We start from the raw sequence: 26,080 nt of genomic DNA, 5'->3' as shown, positions 1-26,080 counted from the left end.
ATTCTAAGTTCATTTGCTCTTGGACATGTGGAGACGCTGAGAGGGCAGCTACCTAGTGGGGCTCAGGAAGAAATGGGACTGAAGAGATCTGTTTGGATGTCATTGTCTCTAGAGTGAAACTGACAGTGCATACATGGAAAAGACTGCCTAGGAGGTGCTCTTGTGACAAGAGACAAGGGCCTAGGTGGGAACCTTTCAGATGCTGGAATCTCCATCAGCTGTACAGAATATGATGAGCCTGCAAAGGAAGCTATGAAAGAGTGGCTAAAGAGGTGAGAAGAAAACCAGAGTACAGAATGACAGAAGCTAACAGAAGCTCACAGAAGCCAACGAGGGACAGTGTTTCAAGAAGGAGGGAGGGACAATTGTGCCAGTACTGATGAGAGTTAATATTTTTTTTTTTTTTTTTTTTTTATGATAGTCACAGAGAGAGAGAGAGAGAGAGAGGTAGAGACACAGGCAGAGGGAGAAGCAGGCTATGCACCGGGAGCCCGATGTGGGATTCGATCCCGGGTCTCCAGGATCGCGCCCTGGGCCAAAGGCAGGCGCCAAACCGTTGCGCCACCCAGGGATCCCGAGAGTTAATATCTTTTAAAGTATGTATTCAACTGATGACAGATCATCTTTATTTTACCAGCAGATCTGTCAGTCCTATTGATTTCTACCAAAGCTTCCTGTGAACATAGTTAATAAAACCGTATCATAATTTTGTCATTTACCATCTTTCTAATAAGCTCTTCAATAATCCTCTAATTTTAAGACAACAAGGCTGATAAATACATTTTGAATAAAACTAAAGGTTATAGAACTGAAGCAATTTTGGAAAGAACATAAAACTAGAGTCTTTAGTATAGTCCTGGTTTTACCTTTATCTAGACCATGATGGGAAGCAGTAAACTTGTTGATCTATAACATCCCACCTCCACAAAATCCCAGAGTTCACAATTAATTTTGCAAGAAACTAGGGGCAAATGTGTGCATTTAAGTCATGCATTTTCAATAGTGGCCTCTATATGGCCAAAAAATGAATTACTATTTCAAGACACCTGACTTGGTTTGGCCATTCCTCAGTCCAACCAGATACTCTGACAACAGTGAAGTCTATTCCCCAATGGAAGATACTGACAAAAAATTTATTGATTCCTTAAAGATACTAGATATCTAGCAAGATACTAGACACTAGTTCATTTTTGGTAAATACTCCTATGTCCTTAAAAAATTTAATATTAATCGAGAGGAACTACTTCCTTGTCCATCCAAAAGTAGTTAACTTTAAATGGTAATCCAACTATTGATTTTAAATTCAATTTAAACAAAGAGTATTGCTGATTTCCTATATAATAGTATGGGGCATAGTGAGAGAACTACAATACTCACTGAGTGAGTGACTAAAAGAACTGTATTTTGTTAGGCTTAGAAATTTCACTGAAAAATTACATCTAAACATAGTCAAATCATCATATTCTCCTTAATTCCAATATTTGTGTCTCACATAAACTATTTCCAGGGTACATAGTAGCAGAGATAAGATCCAATTCTATTCAGAGCAAAACATGCATATAAATCATAGAGATACAAAGTATGAAAGACTTATTATTTGCTTCAAGTATAATAAAAAAGGAAGGCTACACACTAACAAAATATCTTAGAGCACAATACTATTTTTCTTGGCCCAAGAAAGTATTTGCTTTCTCAATGCCCAACTCTAGAGGGTTTTCTCAAAGGTTATTTCTGCGCCTTGAGAGATCCTCAACGACTGGCTTCCAAACATGCTTTGTTCACCATTCTAGCTATATTATTGATCAGTTTCAGAGTACAAACCATATGCAACAAATAAAAAAGCTCAATGCCATTTTATAAAATGAAACAAAAGTGAGAGAAATGGGGACTGTTTTACTTTGTTCATAAATCAAACTTAGTTTTTCTAAGCCCCTTTCAACTCTGTCCTGGATCCAGCCAAACTGATTCCCTGCTGTCTCTCTATCTTCTGGTTTTTCATGTTGTCCCTTTGTTTCAGTAGGCCCAAAGTGTGGCATGTCTTTGCATAGAAATTTCTGCCATTAACTCCTGGTGGCCAAATCCCACTCATCTTTAAAGGCTCAGACATCATCATATCCAAGAAGCCTTCTTGGAAATCCAGAGCTAAAAGAAATCTTATCTTTTTCTAAACAACACAAGTGCAGCAGTTTATCTATGCCTCTTCCTAATATTCCACATGGTTCTCTCCTATATTTAGTTACCATTACTTACTTTTATTTTTCAGTGTACATGTATGCATGCACACATGACATACATACATTATATATATACTATATAATGTATGTATGTATATATATATAGAGAGAGAGAGAGAGACAACATTTGTAGCTATTTACTTATATTCTCCATTTCTGCTAATGGTTTTTAAACTCCTTATGGATAGGTGTCGACTAAGTTATCTGCTCTTCCCATGAAGTCTAGCTCAATTCAATGTCTTGCACAGGGTTGGTAATCATTAAATGAAGGAGTACAGGAAGAATTCTTCTCACATACTGCTTTGTATACAATTTGCATAATGAAATGAACAAAACCATGTGATATGCTAACATCACCAAGAACTAAGTAATCAATTACATAAATACATATTTGGCTCCTCTAATCTTCACTCTATTTCACAGCAATCTTACTGAAGGGAATGACTTAACACAAACTCACAGTTAAGTGTCCTTCATGATGATCTGGGAAATGAATAAATAAGTACTCAGTGGCAACCAGCTGCATTATGGAGTCACCTAGGAATTCCATCCTCTGATTGTGGCCTCTGGAAAAAACAACATCAATGCAAAGAGACCAATAAAGTGTTTGTATATTAAAAAAAAGAAGCATAATTTCTAAAAAGGTATGGTTTTAAAAAAAGCAACATGTTCACCTTGCTTTAAAACATAAGACTAAATACAACTCCTTAAGCCCCTCAATTGAGAAGAGATCTGAGTCAATGTAGATTGAGTTTTGAAGAAGAGTACAATGACTAACGTCTAAGAATTAAACAACCGATAAATAGTGCCTGGTCAGAAGTTAAGGAGTATTAGTTGAAAAATAAAGTATAGATAACAATCTTGCATAGTTAACTTTCATTCAAACAAAACAAAGCAAAACAGTCCAAGAATTTTCTTTGTTAAATCTTTACTTCTTTATTGAAATATACTCTCGGGAACCCTGGGTGGCGCAGCGGTTTAGTGCCTGCCTTTGGCCCAGGGCGCGATCCTAGAGACCTGGGATCGGATCCCACGTCGGGCTCCCGGTGCATGGAGCCTGCTTCTCCCTCTGCCCGTGTCTCTGCCTCTCTCTCTCTCTGTGTGACTATCATAAATAAATAAAAAAAATAAAAAATAAAAAATAAAAAAAAAGAAATATACTCTCTATCATTCAAATCTGGAATCCAGTTTAAGGACACTAAAAAAAAAAAAAAAAATCTATGACAAGAATCTCAAATCTTTACACTTTAAAGAGAGCTGTGAATATCTGATTTAGGGGAGAGAAGCCAAGAACTGAATAAAAAACAACCGCAAAGAAATAACATTGTGGGATCCCTGGGTGGCTCAGCGGTTTGGCACCTGCCTTCAGCCCAGGGCGTGATCCTGGGGCCCCAGGATCGAGTCCCACATCGGGCTCCCTGCATGGAGCCTGCTTCTCCCTCTGCCTGTGTCTCTCTCTGCCTCTCTCTCTCTCTGTGTCTCTCATGAATAAATAAATAAAATCTTTAAAAAAAAAAAAAAAAAAAAAAGAAATAACATTGTGGTTATTTTCCTAATTATTATATTAGCTCATCTCCAAATCGCTCATCTAGAGCTAGGATGGAGGGCCAATTTCAGCCCACGGTCTGTTTTTGCAAGTTTAATTGGGACACAGCCATGTTCATTCATTTACATTTTCTCTGTGGCTGCTTTTATGCTACTAGAGCAGAGTCAAATCACTGCAACAGAGACCACATGGCCTGTAAAGCCTAAAATACTTAGTATATGTCCCTTTACAGATAAAATTTACACAGTTCTCTTATACTTTATGAAGAAATAAGACACATGACAATGAAACCAAAAACACTGGATTGGAACCTATGAAACAAGAAATACTGTATTGGAAACCTATCCCCTGATCCACAACAGCAACTGGCTACTCACCCATCTCATGATGTGACTTTCCTGGAAATATGTTTGAAATCCCAATGTCTTTGAAAGGCACACAGCAAAGGTTTGGAACTGCCTGTCTAAATGGTCACATTGGGATTACACGGGTAATTCTAACTTACAGGGTCAGATGGTTAAATCCCACAGTTCTCAACGTGAATGCTCTTGCCAGAAGTCGAACATGAGTAAAAATTACTCCAATTGCTTCTTCAAACTCAGTAAGTTTCTGTAAAACTGGAGAAGTCTCAATAAGTTGTCGATCAGTATTCGGCTCTTGTAGCTGCAGGAAAAGAAAAATAAATAAAAATCATGTGCAGTTTTTGGTTACAAGAATAATTATCAATTCTAGGATAGTGTTTTGTAAAATTCCTTCTCCCATGGGCAGAAATTTCTAAAATGCCAACAGAACACGGAAGCTTCTTTCTCATCCCTTAGAATGGCAAACAAACCTAATATTTAAAGAAGGCTCAAATAATATTTTCCAATCTTCTTTCAAATTTCAAGGCCAAGTACTGTACACAGATAGTTCAAAATCCCAAGTATTATACTAACTCTCCAAGGAAGAGGCAATGTGAAGAACTGCTGGTGGAGAATATGTGTATCTGGCAATGCAGTGGTTCTCAAACTTTCCCGTTCATCAGAATGCTTGTAGGGACCTGTTACATCCATATGGCTGGGCCCTATTCCAGAGTTTCTGATTCAGTATGTCTGGAGTAAGGACTGAGAATCTTCCTGTCAGTTCCCAGGAGAGGCAAATGCTACTGGTATGGGGACTGCCCTTTGAGAACCACTGCATTACAGGAATATGACTGTATGTCTTCTAGGGACCAGCCTATTTTGGCAAATGAACAGGATTAAAGCTGGATTCAGCTTACATTGGAGATTATTATACCACTAGGCAGGTGCTCCACATAACAATGAGCTTTGAACAACTCAATGCAAAAGTGAGAGCAAAGAGCAAATACGAAAAGAGTAACTAAAGTGAACATTTTTGATAACTTTGGACAATTTCATACTAACGTTTCTAAAGTTCTTTGAATTAATGCCATTTATTACTGTAAAGCCTCTCATTAGAGTTCAGCCACTAGTGACTCTTATATATGTATAATGTACCCATGTGTACATGCATACATATACATGTCTCCACGTAAAACAGAAATAAAAGGAAAGAATACAAAGAATTTTTAAACCAACTGGGGAAAAAGGGTATTATCGCATATAGATCTTTTAAATACCAAAATCTTTAGTAAAAAGTCATCACATTGTACTAAAATTTTAATTTACAGTATGTTTTAAGCAATCTGAGTCAAAGCCTTCAATTTCCAAGATCTAAATTAGGTTACCATTTAGCAATGTTAATTTAGTATTTGTTCTATTTACTAAGCGCACACTTGCTTCCACATTATTTGCTCTATAAAGCAGCCAGGGAAATATACTGGATCAACACAGTAAGTTTTTAATATCACTTTCTTGGGGGAGAGAGGGCACCAAACCACAACCACAGAAGTAGTTCCTCCTGCCTTGTAAGGGAAGATGACTCCCATTGCTTCCCCCGCCCCACTCCAGAGAATAGATGCAATAAATGAGTCTGTTTTACTATCTGTTCCAAAGTTTTCCAGTTCTACCTGATGCTTAGCTCAAGCTCATAATGTCACTGAAAGGAATCAGAGGTTTATAAATGTAGGAGGGAAAACAGGCAAACTGAAGTGACATGAAAACATGCAGCTCTAAAGCTCACTGCGGACAGGAAGGTAACACTTACTTGGAGTGGGTGGAGAGGATAATTGAGCCAAACTTCTCGCAGGTCCTGGAAAACAGAGTGATGCCTTTAATGCTCCAGGGAGCCATTTAACATGCTCTGGAGTACTAAATAAAACGCCATTATTTGAAATAGTGAACTATTTCAGATGCTGACTCCACTTATTGCAAATTCAATAGTGCTAGCAAACTAATTTTTTTAAAGTGTATTCACCACTCAAACTGCCTGTAGTGACTCTAATTAGCCTATTAAGCTGGGGAGGAAAAGAGCCACCTCCACCCCCAGAAGTCAAAGATACCTTTTAAAACTCAGTTACACATTTGCTTAACCTAATACTTGGGATTAGGTTGCTGTTTTAATCATATTTTTTAGTTTACCATTCCCCAGAAATGTGCATCAGCTCTGCCTTTTGTAATTAAAACTCATCTCAGATGTCTTTTATTTTAGGCACTCATTCATTAGCATTTGAGCTGCTTTAAGATGGGGTGGAAAACATCCAAATCTAGTTCCTAAATTCTCAGATCTATAAGACCACACTTTTATTGCAGGTCACTACAAATGTTTCCTTGAAATATGGAAATGAGTGAATTTTATGGAGAAGCCCAGTACCTTATTTTATCCACTGAGCTAAATCTAGAGGCAGTTATAATTAGAACTTCCTCAGGATTAAAGTGTCTTTCCTGCAGTTTTAGACTCTAGGGAGCCTCTGAGTGAATCTACTTTCTGGCCTTGATGTTAGGTTTTTCAAACAAATAACCAAAAATTTTAAAAAGAGGGAAAAATATTTTTAAAAATTTAGGGGGAACAAAATATAGGAATATTTATTATCACTATGACACACAGGATGACAAAGTGAAATAAAATATCCTGTGTTTTGAAGCAACTTGCATCCCACTTAGAGGGATTTTATTTTTGCCAGTATTAAAAAAAATTAAAAAGCTTAAATATCAAACTGTTCTTTTAAGGCACTTTAGAGAGCTTCTCTTAACCAACTCAATAACCTTTCCCTTGAATTCTCTGTAGCATGAATTATGCTGAATGTCACTTCCTTCTTGCAACTTTTTCACGTTCTCTCATGCTTTTTTTTCCTTCTCAAAACAGTGAGCCCACTTCTGGCATGCAGAAAGAGCTACTACTAATGTTGATCGTATCCAACAGTAACAATGAACAGCCATCTCATCCAACCAACTCCCATCTCCCAAATTCAAAATTCTCAGCAACTTGATTCCTCTTTTTCCTGTCTCCTGTGTTTTTCACTCAGTGACACTAGGATTGTGCCTTAGATGTCTTCCACGTGTAACTGCTTAACTCCCCACAACTAGTTTGTTTCAACTGCCTCCATTTCCTTTCATCTGCCCTGCTCAGACATCAGGTTCTTCCGTATCTTGATGCCAGAGAAAATATCCCGCAAAAAATCCAGACTGGACTTCCAGCTTTAGCATTTACTAGCTCAAGGGAAAACTTCTACCTTCAGAGTGTCCTGGAAAATGCTCGACTGCTGGGATATTTATTAATGCAACTTTTTTTTTCTTATTTTATTTCGTTCATCACAATAAGTGCACTCCTTAATCCCCACCACCTATTTGACCCATCCCTCCACCCACCTCCCCTCTGCTAACCTGCAGTTTGTTCTCTATAGTTAGGAGTCTATTCCTTTGTCTTTCCTTTTATTTTCCTTTGCTCATTTGTTTCTTAAATTCCACATATGAGTGAGAGATCATATGGTGTTTGTCTTTCTTTTTTTTTTTTTTTTTTTTTAATTTTTTTATTATTATTTATGTATGATAGTCACAGAGAGAGAGAGAGAGAGGCAGAGACACAGGCAGAGGGAGAAGCAGGCTCCATGCACCGGGAGCCCGATGTGGGATTCGATCCCGGGTCTCCAGGATCGCGCCCTGGGCCAAAGGCAGGCGCTAAACCGCTGCACCACCCAGGGATCCCCGGTGTTTGTCTTTCTATAATTTATTTTTCTTAGCATTATATCCCTGGTTCCATCTACGTTGTTGTAAATGGCAAGACTTCATTCTTTTTAATGTCTGCATAATATTCCTGTGTGTGCGTGTATGTATTCTTTATCCATTCATTTATTGATGGGCACTTGGGCTGCTTCCATAGCTTGGCTATTATACATAGTGCTGCAATTAACCTCGGGATGCATGTGTTCTTTAGAATTAGTGCTTTTGTATTTTGAGGGTAAATATCCAATAGTGTGATTACTGGATCATAGGGTAGCTCTATTTTCAACTTTTTGAGGAAACTCCGTACTGTTTTTCACACTGGCTGAATCAGTTTGCATTCCCACAAACAGTCCATAAGCGTTCCTTTTCTCATCTTTGCCAACACTTGTTTAGCAACAGATTTTTATTGAATATCTACTACGTATTAGCTTACAAAGAATAATGAGATACCATTACTATCTTCACAGGAGCATAGTAGGGAAAAATGAAAGTAAGTAAGTGTAATTTAATGAACTGAGTGAGAGAGGTTCTAGAATAGTGATACATACTAAATGTAAAGAAAACTCTGCTTGGGGGCTGTTAGATAAAGCTTCAAAGAAGAGGTAACTCTTCAGATATATCCTGAAGAACATGAGGAATTTGGCACATCAACAGGGGGAGGGAATCAAAATGCTTTTGATACCATACATGCACAAATGGTATGTCTCAAGGAACAAAGGCACAAAAAGTTAACTAACTCCTAATAGGAAAAACACAGAGGATTTCAAGGCAGTGAAAATGCACTCTATATTATAATGGAAACATGGCCAACATACATTTATCCAAACCCACAGATTGTACAAGGTAAACCAGACTTTGGTCATGATCTTCCAATGTAGGTTCATCAATTGTAATAAATGTACCACCCTGATGGGTGATGTTGGTAAAATGGGAGGGGCTATGAATGTGTAGGAGCAAGGGGTATATGGGAAATTTTTACTCTCAGTCTGGCTGTTAAATCTAAAGCTGCTCTAACAAAAATCACGCCTTAAAAAATTTTTAATTAAAAAAAGGAATTCCTAGAATGGCACAAAGGGGGAGTAAGAAGCTGGGAGACAAAAAATAGATGAGAGTCAGATTATGAAAACTATTAAATGCTCCGTTGTATAATACAGATTTTGGCAGATAGTAAAAAAAATCAAAGACCTTAAGCAGGAAAGACCAGAATCAAACTCATGCATTAAAAAGAAGACAACACTAAATGTAGTACGAACGAGGAACTAGAGTAGTGGGGTATCACAACCAGTTCAACATTTCATGTGAGAGATGAGAAGGGCAAACACTCAAGCAATTGGACGGCCAACAGTGAACTGATTCAAGGGATACTAGGGACAGAACTGATAGGAGTTGCCAACTGAATGGAAAGGGGAAGAAAAAAGCCTCAGGACAAAAGAAAATCCTAAGGTTTTGGGTTTAGATGATAAAAGTAAGGGAGGTGAAGTATGTTTTGATGTTAAAGTGATGAGTTCAAATGCTAAAAATGTTGAAATGAGGTGTCTGTGGAATACCCGCGTGAAGCTGCCCAGGGGCAATTTGAAAAGACACTCCATTTTCTGGAGCTCCAGAGAAAGGCCAGGGTCGGAGCTACCGGGACAGATATGTAAAGGCCACAACAGGGTGGGGAGACAGTGGGAGAAAATGAAAGATCATATAGGAATCTCTCCCTATCATTCCAAGAGGCCCATTGGGATGATCAAATTGCAACAACTGATCTGAGGGTCTTGGGAAACCACGAAGGGTCACACAAAGATGAAAACACGGACCCAGGGAAAGCAGTCTGGGCTGAAAGAGTAAATGAACAGCAGACCAGGCTAAGAAGGGAAAAACAGCCCTGCTGTTAACAGGCTGGAGGGACGACAACAGATAAAGCCTGCTGCAAGTTAGCAGGAAACTATGTTTCCCTCACCATCTTACAGCATCTGTAAAATGTCGGAACAGACACCCTCTTTGAGGGACTACTGCTTTCCTGCCAGTGTTGCCCTCTGACCTGCTTTGCTATGTCTTATCCTCTAAATAAAATTACTGGGGACACTTTTGCTAACCTGCTTTTGGCTCCTGAATCACCCAATCCCAAATTAATCTCTGGCTTCTTGTAATCCAGCCTCAGAAAAGGCAGGCAACCAAGAACTGATCCTTGCTTCCCCGGCCCCTCCTTAGACTCTGCCAGCACCAGCCCAGGCCTAAGAAAGGACTCACACCTCCCCTGCTACATGGATTCAATCAATCTGACTTTCTGGGCCTACAGGTTTGTGTCTGGCTGCCTGTGGCTGATTAGACTTCCATGATAACATTACTCAAAAGAAAGTTCAATGGTTCACCAGTGTGTCCCACACGCCACACCTAACAGACGTAAACTGGTAGGGAGATGTCAAATGCGTTAGAATGTCCTAGTGTGTGCACTTGAAAATGCTGAAATGGGGCAGCCCCGGTGGCTCAGCGGTTTAGCGCCGCCTTCAGCCCTGGGTGGGATCCTGGAGACCCAGGATTGAGTCCCATGTCAGGCTCCCTGCATGGAGTCTGCTTCTCCCTCTGCCTGTGTCTCTGCCTCTCTCTCTCTCTGTCTCTCGTGCATAAATAAATAAAATCTTTAAAAAAAAATTCTGAAATGGAACAACCATATATTATTACTAAGCACTGCTCAGTTTCATAAAAGACACACAAACAAATTCTGAATCTCAGCCATCCTGTTCGTAAGATCATGTTCAGACTCTGCTTTTTCATTTAGTCACTTATTCATTTCATTCCTTTAACAAATATTTATTAAATGCTGCACTTGCCAGCACTGCACTAGCTACTGGAAATATAAGATAAGCTTGCTTAAGGAGACAAGGGGGACAAAAGGAATTTAAAGAGAGAAAAGAATCTAAACAAAAATTGATGCAATTAAGAACACAGTGCATAACTGCATATAATTTAGGAAAGGAAGAATACAGAATGGATTGGGGGTGGGGATGCAGGTAATATGGGAGAAGGGGGCAGGAGGACCAGTTTAAGGCAAGATTGGAGGGAGGAAAAAAGTAAAGAGGTTGCTGAAATTGCCAACAAAAGATAAAGGCCAGAACAAAGATATTTTAAGATTCGAGAAAAAGACTTAAAATACATGCCATCTGCTACAGATATAAATCAAGATGCACACTCATTTATGTGTGTAGGACAAAATGGGGACATGGAACATCTGTAGATAACTTTCCCATCAGGAGAAAACTCACACACATAAAATCATCACATATCTCTATAAAAATAAATATAAAAAATCAAATCCTCAGATATGAACATCATCCAGGTCACATTTTTCAAAACTATTGATTCTTTTTTTTAAACTATCTTAAGTAATACAGTAATAACATTTGACAGCAACTTAAGCTGAAGGTTTCAGAAAGGTTTAAAACACTGGCTTCCTATGTTCTTTATTGCTCCACGAGGGCTATTTCACTCAATTATAATGACATTTCAATTTGGAATACAGAGTTGCCTCTCCCTTTAAATGTTAAATTGACTTGTTTTGGTACAAAAAGCATCTAGTATGCTCTAGTACACGCAGGACTAAAAAGGTAGCTCTAGCAATATTAATAGCTTAATACTTTAGTAACAACAGAAACTATTTTAGAATCTATCATTTGTTCTTAAACTATAATTTGCTTAAGAGAAAAAAAAAGGACTTCCATACTCTTTATTCATGGCCCTATCAGAAACTCCCTATGAACTGACTTTCTAAAATAAATATACATTTATCTAGTCTACATAATTTATATAAAGATAAATCATAAACAGAAAAGCCAAAAGGCAATATTAGCCTGCTTGGGGTAGGTACCCAATGATTATAAAACAGAAAATCATAATTAACTTCAAGATACTTCAAATTAAAGCAAAGTATTCATACTGAATTTGTAAGTGGCCATGAAGAGAGACAGGGTTTCAGGTAGAAGACAAGCCTCTCATGTAAGTGTCCACAGTACTTTCCCATTTGCAACAGAGTTAAGTAAGCTATTCTGACGTACTTGAAGTCTACCATCTATGGCAGATTCGGGCACTTTGTTTCTCCTGCACACTCTTTAAACACTGTCACTAATTAATATAAAATCTTCTGTAATGAAATATAACTGAGAAAAAGCAAATGATTCAAGATAAATACCGGATCATTAAAGAGTAAGCGTCCAAATAACTGTTTGGCTTCCTCCAGGCTTCCCTCCAAGTAAACAGCTCCTAGATAAAAGGAAGAGAAAGCCAAAAGGAAGACTGTATTAATATTCAGAGAAAATTACATATCTCTATAAAAAGCAAAAAAGGCAAGCCAAAACCCACTCACAGAAAAAAAAAAAAATCGACAAGACCAGAAGCAATTGTTCTAAAGGTAGCATTTCCCCTCTTTTAGCTAGGATTTGTATTACAAATTAGACTGAAATATGAGATTCAGTTTACTAAAATCAAAACCCAATATTTAAAGTAAAAAGAGGCCTCCTAATATGAACTACCATATGGGGTATGAGTATGAACTTACTAAGGGAACTAGGCACAAACACTGGCTTTATGAGCATGTTAGGTTTTATTTTATTTTGCTTTCTATGTATAGTTTATGTTTCAGACCATAAAAAACCTGATAAAACATGAGTTCAAATCAATGAAGGCTTTTTGCAAATAACTATTTAACATTTAAATTGGGTATCCAATCAAATAACATTTTAATTGGGTATCAAATAACTCTAGAGTAAGGTAGTCATGTATTTTTGAAATCATATTTTTATATCTGTCTTCAGAAAGGCATTTTAGTGTAAAATATTAAGACACTTAGTCACCAGGGTCTTTGATGAATACGTTATTTATCAATAGTTGTAGTTATAATAACACTAATAATAATGATAACGATAGTAGTAGAAGCCATGGTTTGGGGGCCATGCCTGCCCTAGGCACAGCACAAAGCATTTTCACATTCTTATCTTTACCTTCACCAGCACCTCAGTAAGAGAATACTACAGAAGATTTATAGGATTTGGGCCTGTAGGTTATTTGGAGAAGGGTTTGAGGAAATGGAACTTGGGAGTTAGATGCTGCCAGGATTGGGTATTAAGATTTTTTACAACAATTCTGTGAGATAAGCGACACTATCTCCATGTCATCAATGGGGAAACTGAGGCTCAAAGAGACTCAATAATTTGGTGAAGACACAGTACTAATAAATAAAGCAAAAAGGTACTGAATCATGTCTGCCTGGCTCGGGAGCCAACTATAACACTGTCAAAATTATTATGTGTACAGAGCACAGTAATTCCATGTGACAAATTCTCTGAAAATAGACATATTTGTGCAAAATAGACATAGATGTGAAAAGACTGTGGATAATAATTATTAAACATTCTCTTGTTACCATCATCAGCACAAAACTATAATGGGATGCTTTTATATTCATTTTCAAAGGAAGAAGGAAAATTTGATAAGCAAGTACAAAGGCCTTTGAAAAATAAAATGTACTCAATCATTTACTTGAAAAAAAAAATCAAGGAATTGTCAATCTACTGTAACATTTCATTGTAAAGCATACTTGCAATCACCAGCTAATTAACTCTTCATAACTTTCTTGTACCAACAGCTAACTATATTCTGGTTACAGTAAAAAAGAAACTGAGGAAGTAAAGTGCCTGCATCAGTCTTGCTTCAAGTGAATAAGTTGTAGTCATAAAGACTCAAGACCTGGGATTTAAAAAACGCAGTGTTTTCAAGATGCTTAAATCAGAAAATCCTGTAAACAGATTAAATTGTGATCAAAAACAATACTGGGGCCTCATCACCAACCTATGTACTGTTTGTTTATGCATGTGATCCTGAATTGAATCTGGAAAGAAACCTACAGATTAACTCACTTCAGTTCAATTCAGTATATACTAACTATGCACGCACATGACATCAGACACCAATTCAGGCATTAGGAATGCAAGAAAAGAAAGCATTGACTGCAGGCTCTGCAAGAGCTACACTAACCACAATACAACAAAGTTAGTGTTATACTAGGGACTTCACATGCTTTGGAAACAAGTAATTTTGTCCCAAGTCTCCACACTGAATTTTATATGCTCTCCCAATATTTTAAACGTGCAAGAAACAGATTATAAAAAGAGGAATTACCTATTAATGCTTCAAAACAATTAGCCATTGCATGTCGAAGGTCTGATTCTCTACAAAGGTCAGGTCCATGAGCATAAAGCATAAATCGATCCAGTTCAAGTTTCTACAAAATTCAAAATGGACTAAGTAAGAATTTGGCAAAGTCATACCTGTAACAATTCAACATCTCCTGGGGATAAGGAGTAATGGTTGCAAATTAATTGGCCTTGTGTCAGTTTATTAAGAGTTTAGCTTACCATTCATCAGGAGCCCTTACATATGGTTCATATTTGACTAACTTCAACCTTTCCCCAAGTAGGCTTCGATGAACTTTGATGTTTCAACTCTTGATGGTTGAGAACTGATCAGATCTGAGTCTAAATCCAGGTTCAGACTAAGCACTAGTCCAAGCTGGAAAAAGACTATGCTATAAGAAAATGGGCCTTTGGGTTTACCCAACATGACTAGAGAGACACAAACCCAACCCAAAGTTGACCTCTTTAGACTCCTGAGTTACACAGCATTGATGTCTGTACTATATATATAAAACGGATTTTTATATGGTAGAATAAATGGGGACCCTCAGAAGACTTCAAAATGCCTTACATTTCTAAATCTTTTTTCTTTTAATTTGGTAAGGATTTTTGTGGCCCTTTATTTTTTTATCTGTGTCCTTTATAAGGTTTCTATGACTTATATTTTTTTTTAAAGATTTCATTTATTTATTCATGAGAGACACAGAGAGAGAGGGAGAGAGAGGCAGAGGGAGAAGGCAGAGAGAGAGAGGCAGAGGGAGAGAGACACAGGCAGAGGGAGAAGCAGACTCCATGCAAGGAGCCCGATGTGGGACTCGATCCCAGATCTCCAGGATCACACCCCGGGCTGCAGGCGGCGCCAAACCGCTGCGCCACTGGGGCCACCCCTATGACTTCTCTTTCTGAAGGCTCAGTGAGATCTTCTGAGCAATGGGGTTGGCTTTAACTTAGGGCTCTAGGAATATTGTTTGTAATGAATTATGCTTCCTTTTCTTCTTTGGCCTCGGAAAAGTTTAGAACCAAATTTGTGGCCAAGATCTTGAAATAGTAGAGGACTTATGAATATATCTGTGAATAGTAACTTTACTCCTGGCTTCACTCTCCTGTCTTAACCATATCTTTTCTTTAGTCTAGGTTCAGTACCTACTTATTTCTTATCCTACTGTATTATAATATACAAATCAATTCAAGTCCTTTTAGAACTAGACACGGTATGATTTTTTTTTTTAACTAAAACTGAGACGGAATAAGTGGAAATCATAATTCCTTCCATAAAAGGCAAAAAATACAAACATTGCATAAGCATGCAATAAATCTGTTTCCATTACCCTATAATTCAATTCAATAAATTCGTACTAAGCTGGAACATGCTACGTAATATGGAACAAATTACAAGTCAATGAACAACCTAGGACAATGAGTCTCATCAGTCCTCAGATAAGATACTGTGTGTCTCAGTATGTATCCATTTATACTGGAAAAAGAGACCATAAAAACAAGAGGTATATGCTATCAGTATTCTGTATTGCTAGGGATTCATGAGTATAAAATATATTCAAATGAGTTTTGACTACCACAAATGCAACAGCAGAAAACACCTCTTTTAAAAAATTGATCCCTAAGTGCAAGAGCTTACGCTAGAATATGTAAATTTCATCTGTTTCACAACTTCACTGGGAAAATCCAATTGTTTGCTAATCTCTGGAGCCCTGTTTGAGAATACACTGCAAGCCATATTTTAAATTACAAACAACTATTCTGGAAAGCTATGAATTTTCCAACTTTTCCTAATTCCTGTTCTACATCTTTACTTTTTCATGTAGGCATTAGTAGGACTTTTAAAAAGGAGAGTAGTGTTCAGCTGGTACATGTGTTGAAGTGTTCACTGTCTGGATAGGTGACCTGGAGCTTTCATTAGATTCTCAAAAATTCTCAGCAATCCTCTGTCAAGTCCTCTCCCCCACCCAAGTCACCAAGTGGTTGTTAAGAGTCACTAGTCTAGAACAAGGGCAAGGACACCAGTGCCTTCTACCAGAGTAGATGGGTGTTGAATGGTAGGGAATGTCAGTACTTGGGGTGGAAGAAGATCATATAGAAAGCTGAAGGCCGAAACTGGCCAAAATTACTGAGGGCTCTGTGTATCGCCTAATGTGGCACATAACAGTTTCTGTTTTCCTATTATGGCAATTTTTAACACTTTGTAAGTATCTTCCCTACAACTGTTTGAAAAATAATTATACAATTCCATTATATCTTAAGCTGAAAAAAAAATTGGGAGTGGGGGAGGCCTGGGTGGGCCAGTGGTTGAGCATCTGCCTTTAGCTTAGGGCCTGATCCCAGAGTCCTGGATCGAGTTCCACATTGGGTTCCCTGCAGGGACCCTGCTTCTCCCTCTGCCTATGTCCCTGCCTCTTGTGTCTCAGGAATGAATAAATAAAATCTTCAAAAAAAAATTGGGAGTGGGTTGAAAACTACTTATTCACAAGTATTTCTAATGGACATTTATGTGCCCTATCAAGAAACATTTTGACAATCAAATCAACTAAACACTGAAGCAGTTTTAGGTAAAGTTGTGGAATTTCATTCATGGTAAAGCTGCTAAAACCAACTGAGCCATCCTGTTGCCTATAGCTCTTTGCTAACACATCATTATTTATATTTTCAAATGCCATTTCTATGATGATGATGTTACATAAATAAAATAATGCACTCTTGCTAACATAAAAACCAGAGTCTAAAATTAACCATTTTGTTTTTGTTTTTTTTTTTTTTTAAAGAAATTTTTTTTATTATTTATTTATGATAGGCACACAGTGAGAGAGAGAGGCAGAGACACAGGCAGAGAGAGAAGCAGGCTCCATGCACCGGGAGCCCGACATGGGATTCGATCCCGGGTCTCCAGAATCGCGCCCTGGGCCAAAGGCAGGCGCTAAACCGCTGCGCCACCCAGGGATCCCAAATTAACCATTTTGACTATACTTATTTAATGCCTTAGCAAGATCAAATTAACAACTAGGTTTTATCTAGTCTTTTCTATCAAATTCACACATTTATAACAAAATGAAGGGGAAAGAAACAAAAAATACCTACATGAAAAATCAAGGAAAACTCAAGAAAGCTTTTCCAGTAAATCACTGGTGTTGGGGAATTTAAGAGCCAGTTTCCCCTATTATTGAGTAAACCCACAGGTCTATAAAATGTAATAATTTATAATGAGAATAGTGGTAGTAGCAGCAATAAAAACAACCAACTCCTACTAATTTATTTACCTATTTGTGTGATTACTACAAGCAAGGACTGTGCCAAGCACTTTATAACCTGAATTATTAAAACTCAAATAATAATCTCATTTGATTCTCACAACCACCCTGTGTGGCAGGTGCTGATGCCATCTCCATTTTGCAGATAGGAAAGCAGAGACTTGGAGAAGAGACAATTTGTCTATGCCCCCGCCCCCCGTTTGCAAGAAGGGCGTGGACTGGAAATCTGATGGCCAATCCAAACTGTGTTCTGTGTGCTGTAACTTACTATACTAAGATACCACACAGAGATAGGAATACCAAATAAGATAATGTCAATAAGTAAAATGTCTACCAGCAATCTAAATTGAGAAAAGGTTCTCTTAGTCAAAAAATGAAGTTAGTGTGGTAAGCTAGACAGCCTCAACCCTAAATCTTAATTACTGGAATTTGTGATGTTTGGGGATTCTCAAAGATCTATAAAGTATCTCTTGTGGGTATGAATGGGCAGACATAGTCTATTCAAAGCTATAATGCTGCTTATTAATGTAAATTAAAGACAAGTGTAATACAGAAATATTACACAAAGGGAAAATACAAAATATTTCATTTCTTTGGCTCTGTTCTTGTTCTTTTCCCCAAATGTTTAACTCTGTTCACACACATCTGTCAAATTTTTCCTCTTCTGTTATCAAGTTACTTCACCATGGAGTTCATTAGCTGCTGGTGAACTCACAAAGGTAACAGAACTAATACGGTTGAATATTTAAAACCCAAACAAAAAAATCCTTCCCAGTCTATAAAATATTAAACTCCTAATACACCCTAAAGAGTTACTTATTCAAATGCAAAATTATGCGTGGACTGAAGAAAATGTCAGACTTTACTACAAATGCGTCAGACATTTGACATACCTTTGCTAACATGGCAAGGTGTTGATTCTGAACAATGGCAGTCCGGTAAGTTGCTAATCCTCCTTCTTCTAGACTAGGAAACAAATAGTACAAATGGACACTGCAAAAAAAAAAAAAAAGGCATATAAATAAATATGCATCCTCACAACATTCTGCCTGTATCTCCTCATCATAAAAATAAACCTGGACACAGTATCTGCACAACAGATACCAGCTGAATTGAACTAAACTGAAGGATTTGATTAAAAGTCTTTAAAAGTTAAATAGTAAGCACAGTATATCTGAATATGCTAAAACCCGAACAGCACCATTCACTTCTATTTTCACATTTACTTCTGGTAGAAGACTTCTGTGACAAATCTATTGGCAACAAAGACCTGAGCAGTTGGTCACGTACTGCTAGGAGCAAAGCTACGTGGCACTCAGAAACCGGGCCTGGAAACAAATACCTTTGCCTGGGCTGTGTTACGAGTGGCCTCGGAAAAGAAGCCTGGGCCAGGCAGCAGTGGTGGCATGTCCTTTAGAGGAGAGACAGGGACAGGCATAGAAACAGAACTGAGTAGCACGTGTGGCTGGTTGTGCCCTAAGGATAAGTGAACTGAACTGGCTGATGAGGAAAAGTGTGGGGATTTGGAAGAAGGCCACATGCAAAGCCAATTTGGACCACAGCAGCAACTGCCTTCTCTAAATCTCACACCAGTTTTTAGGATCCACTGTTGATCAGGGCAGCTAAGCTTATTTAGTCCTATTGTGTCCAGTGAGGGCAGGCTTGGAGAGCTACCTCTCTGCTTCATTTTGTCCCTCTGGGGAAAAGAAATGACCCAGAGACAATACAAATAGCTCAAGGCAGTTCCCAGAGAAGCATGTATTGTCTGCCTTTAAAAGAGAAACTGTGGGTATGGAAACAAACAGAAAATGCACTTTCCTACCCCTACCACCAAATTAAGAACACAAAAATACTTCTGGGGAGAAAACACGTGTAAATGTACACACACACACACAGGCACACATACATACACACCAAAATCTCGTAATTAAAATTACTTGTAAGTTTTACTTCCCTTGAGATAGGAAAGAGGGAGAAATAAATCAAAGACAAATCCTAGAAAATGAAATGACATTTTAAAATATCACCCCTTTCTCTACAAATTGAATATAAGCTCTGAAGCATCTAGACCAAGACAAGCTGATCTCTTGTGGCTGTGGCAACTTGAACATAAACTTGACAGGACAAAGACACTAGCCTTTCATCTTGTAATCTTGTGCATTACAGTGTCAGTGAGTACAAGTTATCAGGGCAAGAGCCAAGACGTGTGTCTTTCAAGCTCTACAGAAGGGATAAAATACATGGTGTTTCAATGCCTTATTTAGCTAATTATAAAGAAGGTAATATAAACATGTTACCTATAAAATGCAATTCTTGGGGGACAGTAGAAAAACCTCCTTACCTTGTCAGAAATTCAACAACAGCATCACCTAGGAACTCCAACCTTTCATTGTGATTAATCCTGTAGAAGAATTAAAAAGATCACTTAAAATAGGAAATATTTACATCCTACCTTCTCTTCTCAAAGAAAAGACACATGAGAGTTAGCTCCTTTTATAATTGAAACATCCTACCATATTTCTCATAATGAAAAGCACTGACCACCATTTTAGCCGGAATATGAGGCACCTCCTGGGTAAGGGAGGGGGCATTGTATCCTGCTATGTGGTTCAGGCCTTCCAAACTGGGGGCTTCTCTCCCCTCCAAATCAGATTTAAAGCAAGGAGATATCACCCTAACAACCGTGAATCTTTCCACATTGCTATCAGGTAGGTGAGAGAAAGGAGAATACATTCCTAAGGACTTAGAACTGAACAGTGAAAAATCCATTTGGTACAACGTTCTAAGAACAGCTTCCCAATGCCCAAACTCTAAACCTAACTTAGCTTCTGAAGTCCTTCAAAAGAAGTTAATCTACTTTTTCAAGTCCCAGTATCCACTGCTATCCTCTCCCACCTATGTTTTGGGCTCCTGCCCCAAGACTGAGTGGTACTCTGAAAAGGGCATCCGTGCTGAAGCTTTCCACCATCTTCCCTGGACACTGAGCCAAACGTATTCATGCCAAAAGGTCTAATGAAATGTTGCTTCTCTATGAATCCCTGCCCGACTCCTCTCATCAAAATTAATACTTCCTCCTAGGTACATATCACACTTTTCTTTCTTTCTTTCTTTCTTTCTTTCTTTCTTTCTTTCTTTCTTTCTTTCTTTCTTTCTTTCTTTCTTTCTTTTTAAAAGATTTTATTTATTCATTCATGAGAGTCACAGAGAGAGAGAGAGAGAGAGAGAGAGAGAGAGAGGGGCAGACACAGGCAGAGGGAGAAGCAGGCTCCATGCAGGGAGCCCGACGTGGGACACGATCCTGGGTCTCCAGGATCAGGCCCTGGGCTGAAGGTGGCACTAAACCGCTGAGCCACCCGGGCTGCCCTCACACTTTATTTATACTTTCATCATATGATGAAGGCATATCTCACAGGCTAAGGTCCTCAGGTCCAAGTAGAAGGCTGAAATGACTTGAGAGGGTGGTCCATAGAAAACCTCTCTCCACCTCTCAGTAAGTCCAGCACAGCCAGCCTCCCTCAGTGCTAAAATAGATCACTATCTCTGGTGGGGCAGAGATGTGATATGATCTGATTTAGGTTTTTAAAAGGCCACCCTGGTTGCTGTGCAAAGAATGCATGGAATGATGACAAGCACTGAGGAGGGTACTGTGGCTATTTGGTGAGATATGATGAAGGCTCAGGCTGGGGAGGTGATGGCGGAAGAGGGGAGAAAAGAAGTAATGAAGGTCAGTGCCTGGAGTTTGGCTTCCATAGCCGGATGAAAGGTGGTGCCATTTACTGGAAGGAGAAGACATCAAAGGGGAAAAGGTCTGGGCAGAAGCAGGACTTGCATTTTAGACCTGTTCGCTTTGAAATGTCCATACAACAACCAGATGGAAAAATCTAGTATATATATTTATATATCCAGCATACATTATTTATATAATATATTTACAGGTAAGAACAAAGCTGGTAAAAAATCTTCAGGAGTGGTCAATGTTTAGACAGGATTTCAGGTAATGGAACTGGATGATACTACCTAGGGAGAAAACGCAGCTGAGCCCTGAGAAAAGGACTGAGTCCTTCCCAATTCCTTCCAGGACTGAACCCAGGGAAGGGTCACACTTGAGGTCAAGCAGAAAGGAAACCAGCAAAGGAAGAGGATTGGCTTGGAGTGAGGGGAAGAAAAGGAGATAAAAGACAAGAGCAAGTGTGAAGAAAGAGACAGATTTGAGTAAGATGCAAAGACAGCCCTGATGCAGCAATGCTGAGGACATTGTGGAGGCCACCGGGGGCCAGTGGTGTGAAGTGGGGAAGACCCACCTGATTCTGGTTAGAGCAGGTTGCGATGTGACATGTGTCTGAAGCTGCACATGGGAAGAACCTGAGTGTCTGTTTTAGGGCCAGCAGTGGACGAACTATGGGGGACTGCAACAGGTGGAAACCAGAAAGGATGTGACAAAAGTGACAGGGAAAGGAGAGCTCATCGAGTGAGCCCTTGGGACCTGAGCAAAGAAAGCAAGGGACAGGCCTAGGCCTGAGCAGGATCTCGTCTGACTCCAGGCGCTTCTTTAAATATCTCTGACACTGAGCCTCATCTTCTCTAAAAATTTAATAGCTATCAAGTCCAAACCTGCCTGGTTTTCAAGGCCATTCTTTATCTAGTTCCACTGCGGTCACCCAACTCATCCACTTTCAACAGCAATTCACAACTCTGAGTTGACCAATCTCTGCACTCTAGCAGACATGCCTGTTTCTCCCTTCTGTTACCTCTCCCAAATTCTGTTCATTCTTAAAGTCAGCTGGGGATCTGCCTTAACTCCCAGAGCTTCCAGGAACACTGGCCCACCCTCACTGCCTGCCCACACCCCTGTCCCCATATGACTGAAATGTTTATCACTCAATTTATTTCAAAATTATGTATTATCTTTTATTGTTCTCTGCTTCATGTGTGCCAGTTTAGTTTCCATATCTAAAGTCACCCGATAGTTTCAATATATGCGGAAAATAAAAAATATATTTATTTATAAATTAAATAACCCTTGGTTACCAAATCATCTACTTAGTAATTTGAGTTTAGTTTCATATTATTTCACATATCTCATAAGTTAATTTTTCCACCCTAACATTCCTCCACATTTTAGAATTTTAAAGGAGAAATAAACATAATAGGAGAAAACTAGACAGATCTGAGCAACAAAGATGTGATTCTGAATGCTCATTTCAATATATGGCCTTTATTTATAGAAAAAGGCATTCTGGAAAGCAATTAATAGCCAGCAATGGAAAATGAAAAGAAAGAGTGAACCATTTATGGCTGTGGTGAAGAATTCATAATCTACTAGCCACCCAGACGCCCTTGACTAACACTATATTTAAAAAATATGTCTTTTAGAAGCTATTCTATACTGCATGTTGCTTTTTGTCAAATACACCAGTACTCCAAAAGTGTCTGTCATCATTCTTGGCGAGTGCATCAAGGAACAGAGGCCCTAGTTAACATGGTAACATGTTAATCCCTCAGACTTCTTGCCAACTTAATTTCGAGAAACCTAATAAACTGGTGTCCTGAGAAATGGTGGGAAAAAAGAAAAGAAATGGTGAGTTTTTAAAAAGAAAGAAATTAGTATTACCCTGTTCTTTTCCAAAAGTCAGTAAAACGAAATTAGTATTTTCTATGGCAGAGACTTTATTTTATTCCCAATAGTTCAAAGTACTATACAAGAAAATCTACTTGACATGGAAAGCCAGAAACTGCACCTGGGATGGGGACAAACCATATTTGGACTATCTTATGATTTTATTAAGAAATAAGACATCTTGTCAAAGAATAATAGCTGCTTTGAGTCATATACTATTTGAATGAAGTCATACTGGCCTAAGTTTCACTTTAATTTGTTTTATAAACTTTTAGGGAGACAAGAATTATGGCTAGGATTTTAATAACCACAAAGTTAGACTATTATTCAGTGTGTTAAAATACAAGGTCACATTTCTAAACAGGTTTACTCAATAGTGAGTCTGCCATCCAATAAATAATTTGCCCATATCCAGCATATGTTTTTCTGTATCTACACTGTGACTAAACACTGGCAAGGAGCCACAAACAAAAATGGGGATTAAATACCACTTTAGTTTATTATTACACTGGACAATTCCTAATCCAATGGTTTATCTGGAAAAAAAGGACAGAGTGAGTTGCTAGTCACTGCTGAGTGTAGCAGCAAAGCTTTTGTTCCCTCTTCTATTGTTTCTACATTCTTTAATCACCCTCTTTATAAATACTAGCAAGCTCTAAGAGGAAATGTTTACTGAGCAATAAACACTCCATTTGTTTTTGAGAACTAAATCAACAAAAGCATTATGAAATCTAGATTAACTATAACATTTATATAGCACATTTGGTCTGAGTAATTCAAAGCACTTTATAAAACATAACAGTCTCCCTGTGATAGTAATTACTGTAAGGTGTCCTTGACTCCAGGGAAAACCATCTTGGGCCGAGTCTAAGGGTAACTGCTACAGAAAGGGTATGGACATTTTCTCACCTTTGCATTCCAGGCCTCAACCAGTGACAGGTGAAGTAAAGCTAGAAGGGGTGCTGGAGATCAGCTGAACCTTCCACCCAATTCAGGAACTCCTTCTATTCATTACATCTACCTGTATACTTAGTGGGAGGAGAGGTCACAGAGCTACTATATCTGAGACCCACTGGAGCTAGGGATCCCAGTTTAAGCATCTCTGGAATTTAACCTGAAATATTTAGGCCAGCAAATCTACTTAGTGGAATTCACATATACTCAAGCATGTTTTATTGTCTTGAATTGAAGACACTTATATACAACTGATAGAAACTTTGTGACTACCATTTCTTTAAACAGAGACACTTATAATAGTCCATATGTGTCTCTCTCTCTTTGTTCCAATAGATTCTTAAACATTATGTCTATCAATGACTCAACCAATCAAAAAACAAAACGAAACAAGGCAGCTCATTTTTCCATTACCAGTCTTCTAGTCCCTCTTTCCCAAAGGTCTTACTGATAATACATGGATTACTTGAATGCGACCAAAAGCCTAATCCTTCAGAGACCCTTCTGTGGTAACAATTCATTGCAAATGGTATAAATTAAATATGATTATAAAACTGAGATTTATGTGATTAAATAGTAACATTTAAAAAAATTATGGGTGGTATATTCTTGCAAGATGATATCACTAAAGTTAATTATTTTATAGTTTTGATAGATTTTTTTTAAAGATTTTATTTATTTATTTGACAGAGAGGGAAAAACAGAGAGCACAAGCAGGTGGAGCTGCAAGCAGAAGGAGAGGGAGAAGCAGGCTCCCTGCTCAACAGGGAGCCTGACTTTGGGCTCCATCCCAGGATCCTGGGATCATGGCCTGAGCCAATGGCAGATGCTTATGACTGAGCCACCCAGGAGCCCCTGGCAGGTTTTTATTTATTTATCTGAAGACTTCATGCCTTTCTGCAAATCCTAGCTGGTGCCAAATCAGATTAAGTAAGATACTAACCTGCTATTTAAACCTCTGCTGTTGGCTCTGACCATGACCCTTCTTAACATCCAAGTTTCCCTATTTCTAGGGAAAGGTAAACAATAACCTGAGATGAAAGTAATATCATGAATGGCATTCTTTCCTTTAATACTTATTTACTGAGCTTCTGCTCTGTAAATGGCACTATCTGCATAAAATAAAAGGAAATTTAAAAAAAAAGAGAGAGCAAGAGTAGGATAATAAACCTTCAAAATGCTTATAGTAAAGAAAATAAGGCCATAAAACAGGGTTCCAAGGCATTCCAGGGAAGAGCTGTACAATGCCTGTTGGCGTTGGAGGAAGGAAAAGAGTATGCCTGATTGCACAATGAGTGCCTCAGTCTTACTGGCATGTAAGCATCACAGGGAAAAGAAAGATGTGCCCAGGAAAGCAGCCTGGGGCCAGGTCACGGTTGCTGGGTTCAGATGGGGACGTTCAGACTTATCCAGTAGATGAGACATCACTGAAAGCTTTCAAGCAGGTTACAGCTAACAACTAGAATCGAGTCTTCAGAAATAGCAAGATGACTTACTTGCAGAGGCATTGTGAGAGTAGAACTGGCAAAATGTGGTCACTAACCGCAGTGCAGGATGGGCAGGGCTGGGAAGAGTGGTTTCCAGAAGGACCAGGAAAAGAATTCGATCAAGAGCCCCTCCCCTCAACCCTCTCTCTTGCCTGCCTAGCTCCTCCACATCCCCACTACCATGAGAAGCTCACCCTCTTTCCTTCCTCAAGCCTGAAGTTCTGAGCAAGCTGCTTGAGAAAAGATACAACCACTGACACTTGCAACTGGATAGTGTTTGCTTCAAAGATCTACAAACACTTCCAAGGAGCAGGGACAACTGCATCCCATTTTGTAATAGCAAACAAAGAAGGGAGAGGGCAAATCATTTCAAGTGAACTCAATTATTGAAGTGCACAACATAAAACTGACCTATAATCCCTAAACAACCACCAGGGCTATCCTCAGCCCCACAGCAGACTATGCATGTGTTGTTTTTGACCTTCAAAAAGTTATTTATGTTTGTAGCACTCATCTCACCTGAGGTAGTCACACCTCTTGGTGAGTGGGAGTTTTGTCTTACTTGCTTTAAATTCCTCTAAAATACCTACAAACTGCCTCGAACTCAAAAGGTACTAGATAAACATTCTGTTGAATAACATTTGTATGAAGATTCCTAAGTACGGCTCCCACAGCTGCACACAGCTGGGACTGACTGCCGGACAGCAGCAAA

The 26,080-nt window shown here is 38.6% G+C and overlaps 1 protein-coding gene and 1 long non-coding RNA gene across 2 annotated transcripts in view; one reads left to right on the top strand and one right to left on the bottom strand.

Moving 5' to 3' along the window:
• Positions 1 to 26,080, bottom strand: part of DROSHA (drosha ribonuclease III) — a 121,569-nt gene that overhangs the window by 16,896 nt on the left and 78,593 nt on the right. The window contains exons 22-28 of the mRNA XM_038535408.1: positions 19,652 to 19,711; positions 18,204 to 18,303; positions 14,037 to 14,139; positions 12,052 to 12,122; positions 5,926 to 5,970; positions 4,286 to 4,443; positions 2,695 to 2,800 (exon numbers count right to left, since the gene is read on the bottom strand). Of these exons, the coding sequence (XP_038391336.1) occupies positions 2,695 to 2,800; positions 4,286 to 4,443; positions 5,926 to 5,970; positions 12,052 to 12,122; positions 14,037 to 14,139; positions 18,204 to 18,303; positions 19,652 to 19,711 (643 nt within the window). The remainder of the gene's footprint in view (positions 1 to 2,694; positions 2,801 to 4,285; positions 4,444 to 5,925; positions 5,971 to 12,051; positions 12,123 to 14,036; positions 14,140 to 18,203; positions 18,304 to 19,651; positions 19,712 to 26,080) is intronic.
• Positions 1 to 26,080, top strand: part of LOC111095656 — an 81,364-nt gene that overhangs the window by 5,203 nt on the left and 50,081 nt on the right. The window lies entirely within an intron of this gene.

Source organism: Canis lupus, chromosome 4, assembly GCF_011100685.1.
Source record: "Canis lupus familiaris isolate Mischka breed German Shepherd chromosome 4, alternate assembly UU_Cfam_GSD_1.0, whole genome shotgun sequence".
NCBI classification, from domain to species: domain Eukaryota; kingdom Metazoa; phylum Chordata; class Mammalia; order Carnivora; family Canidae; genus Canis; species Canis lupus.
Note: the sequence above shows the minus strand (reverse complement) of the source record. Positions and strands in the feature narration are given on the sequence as shown.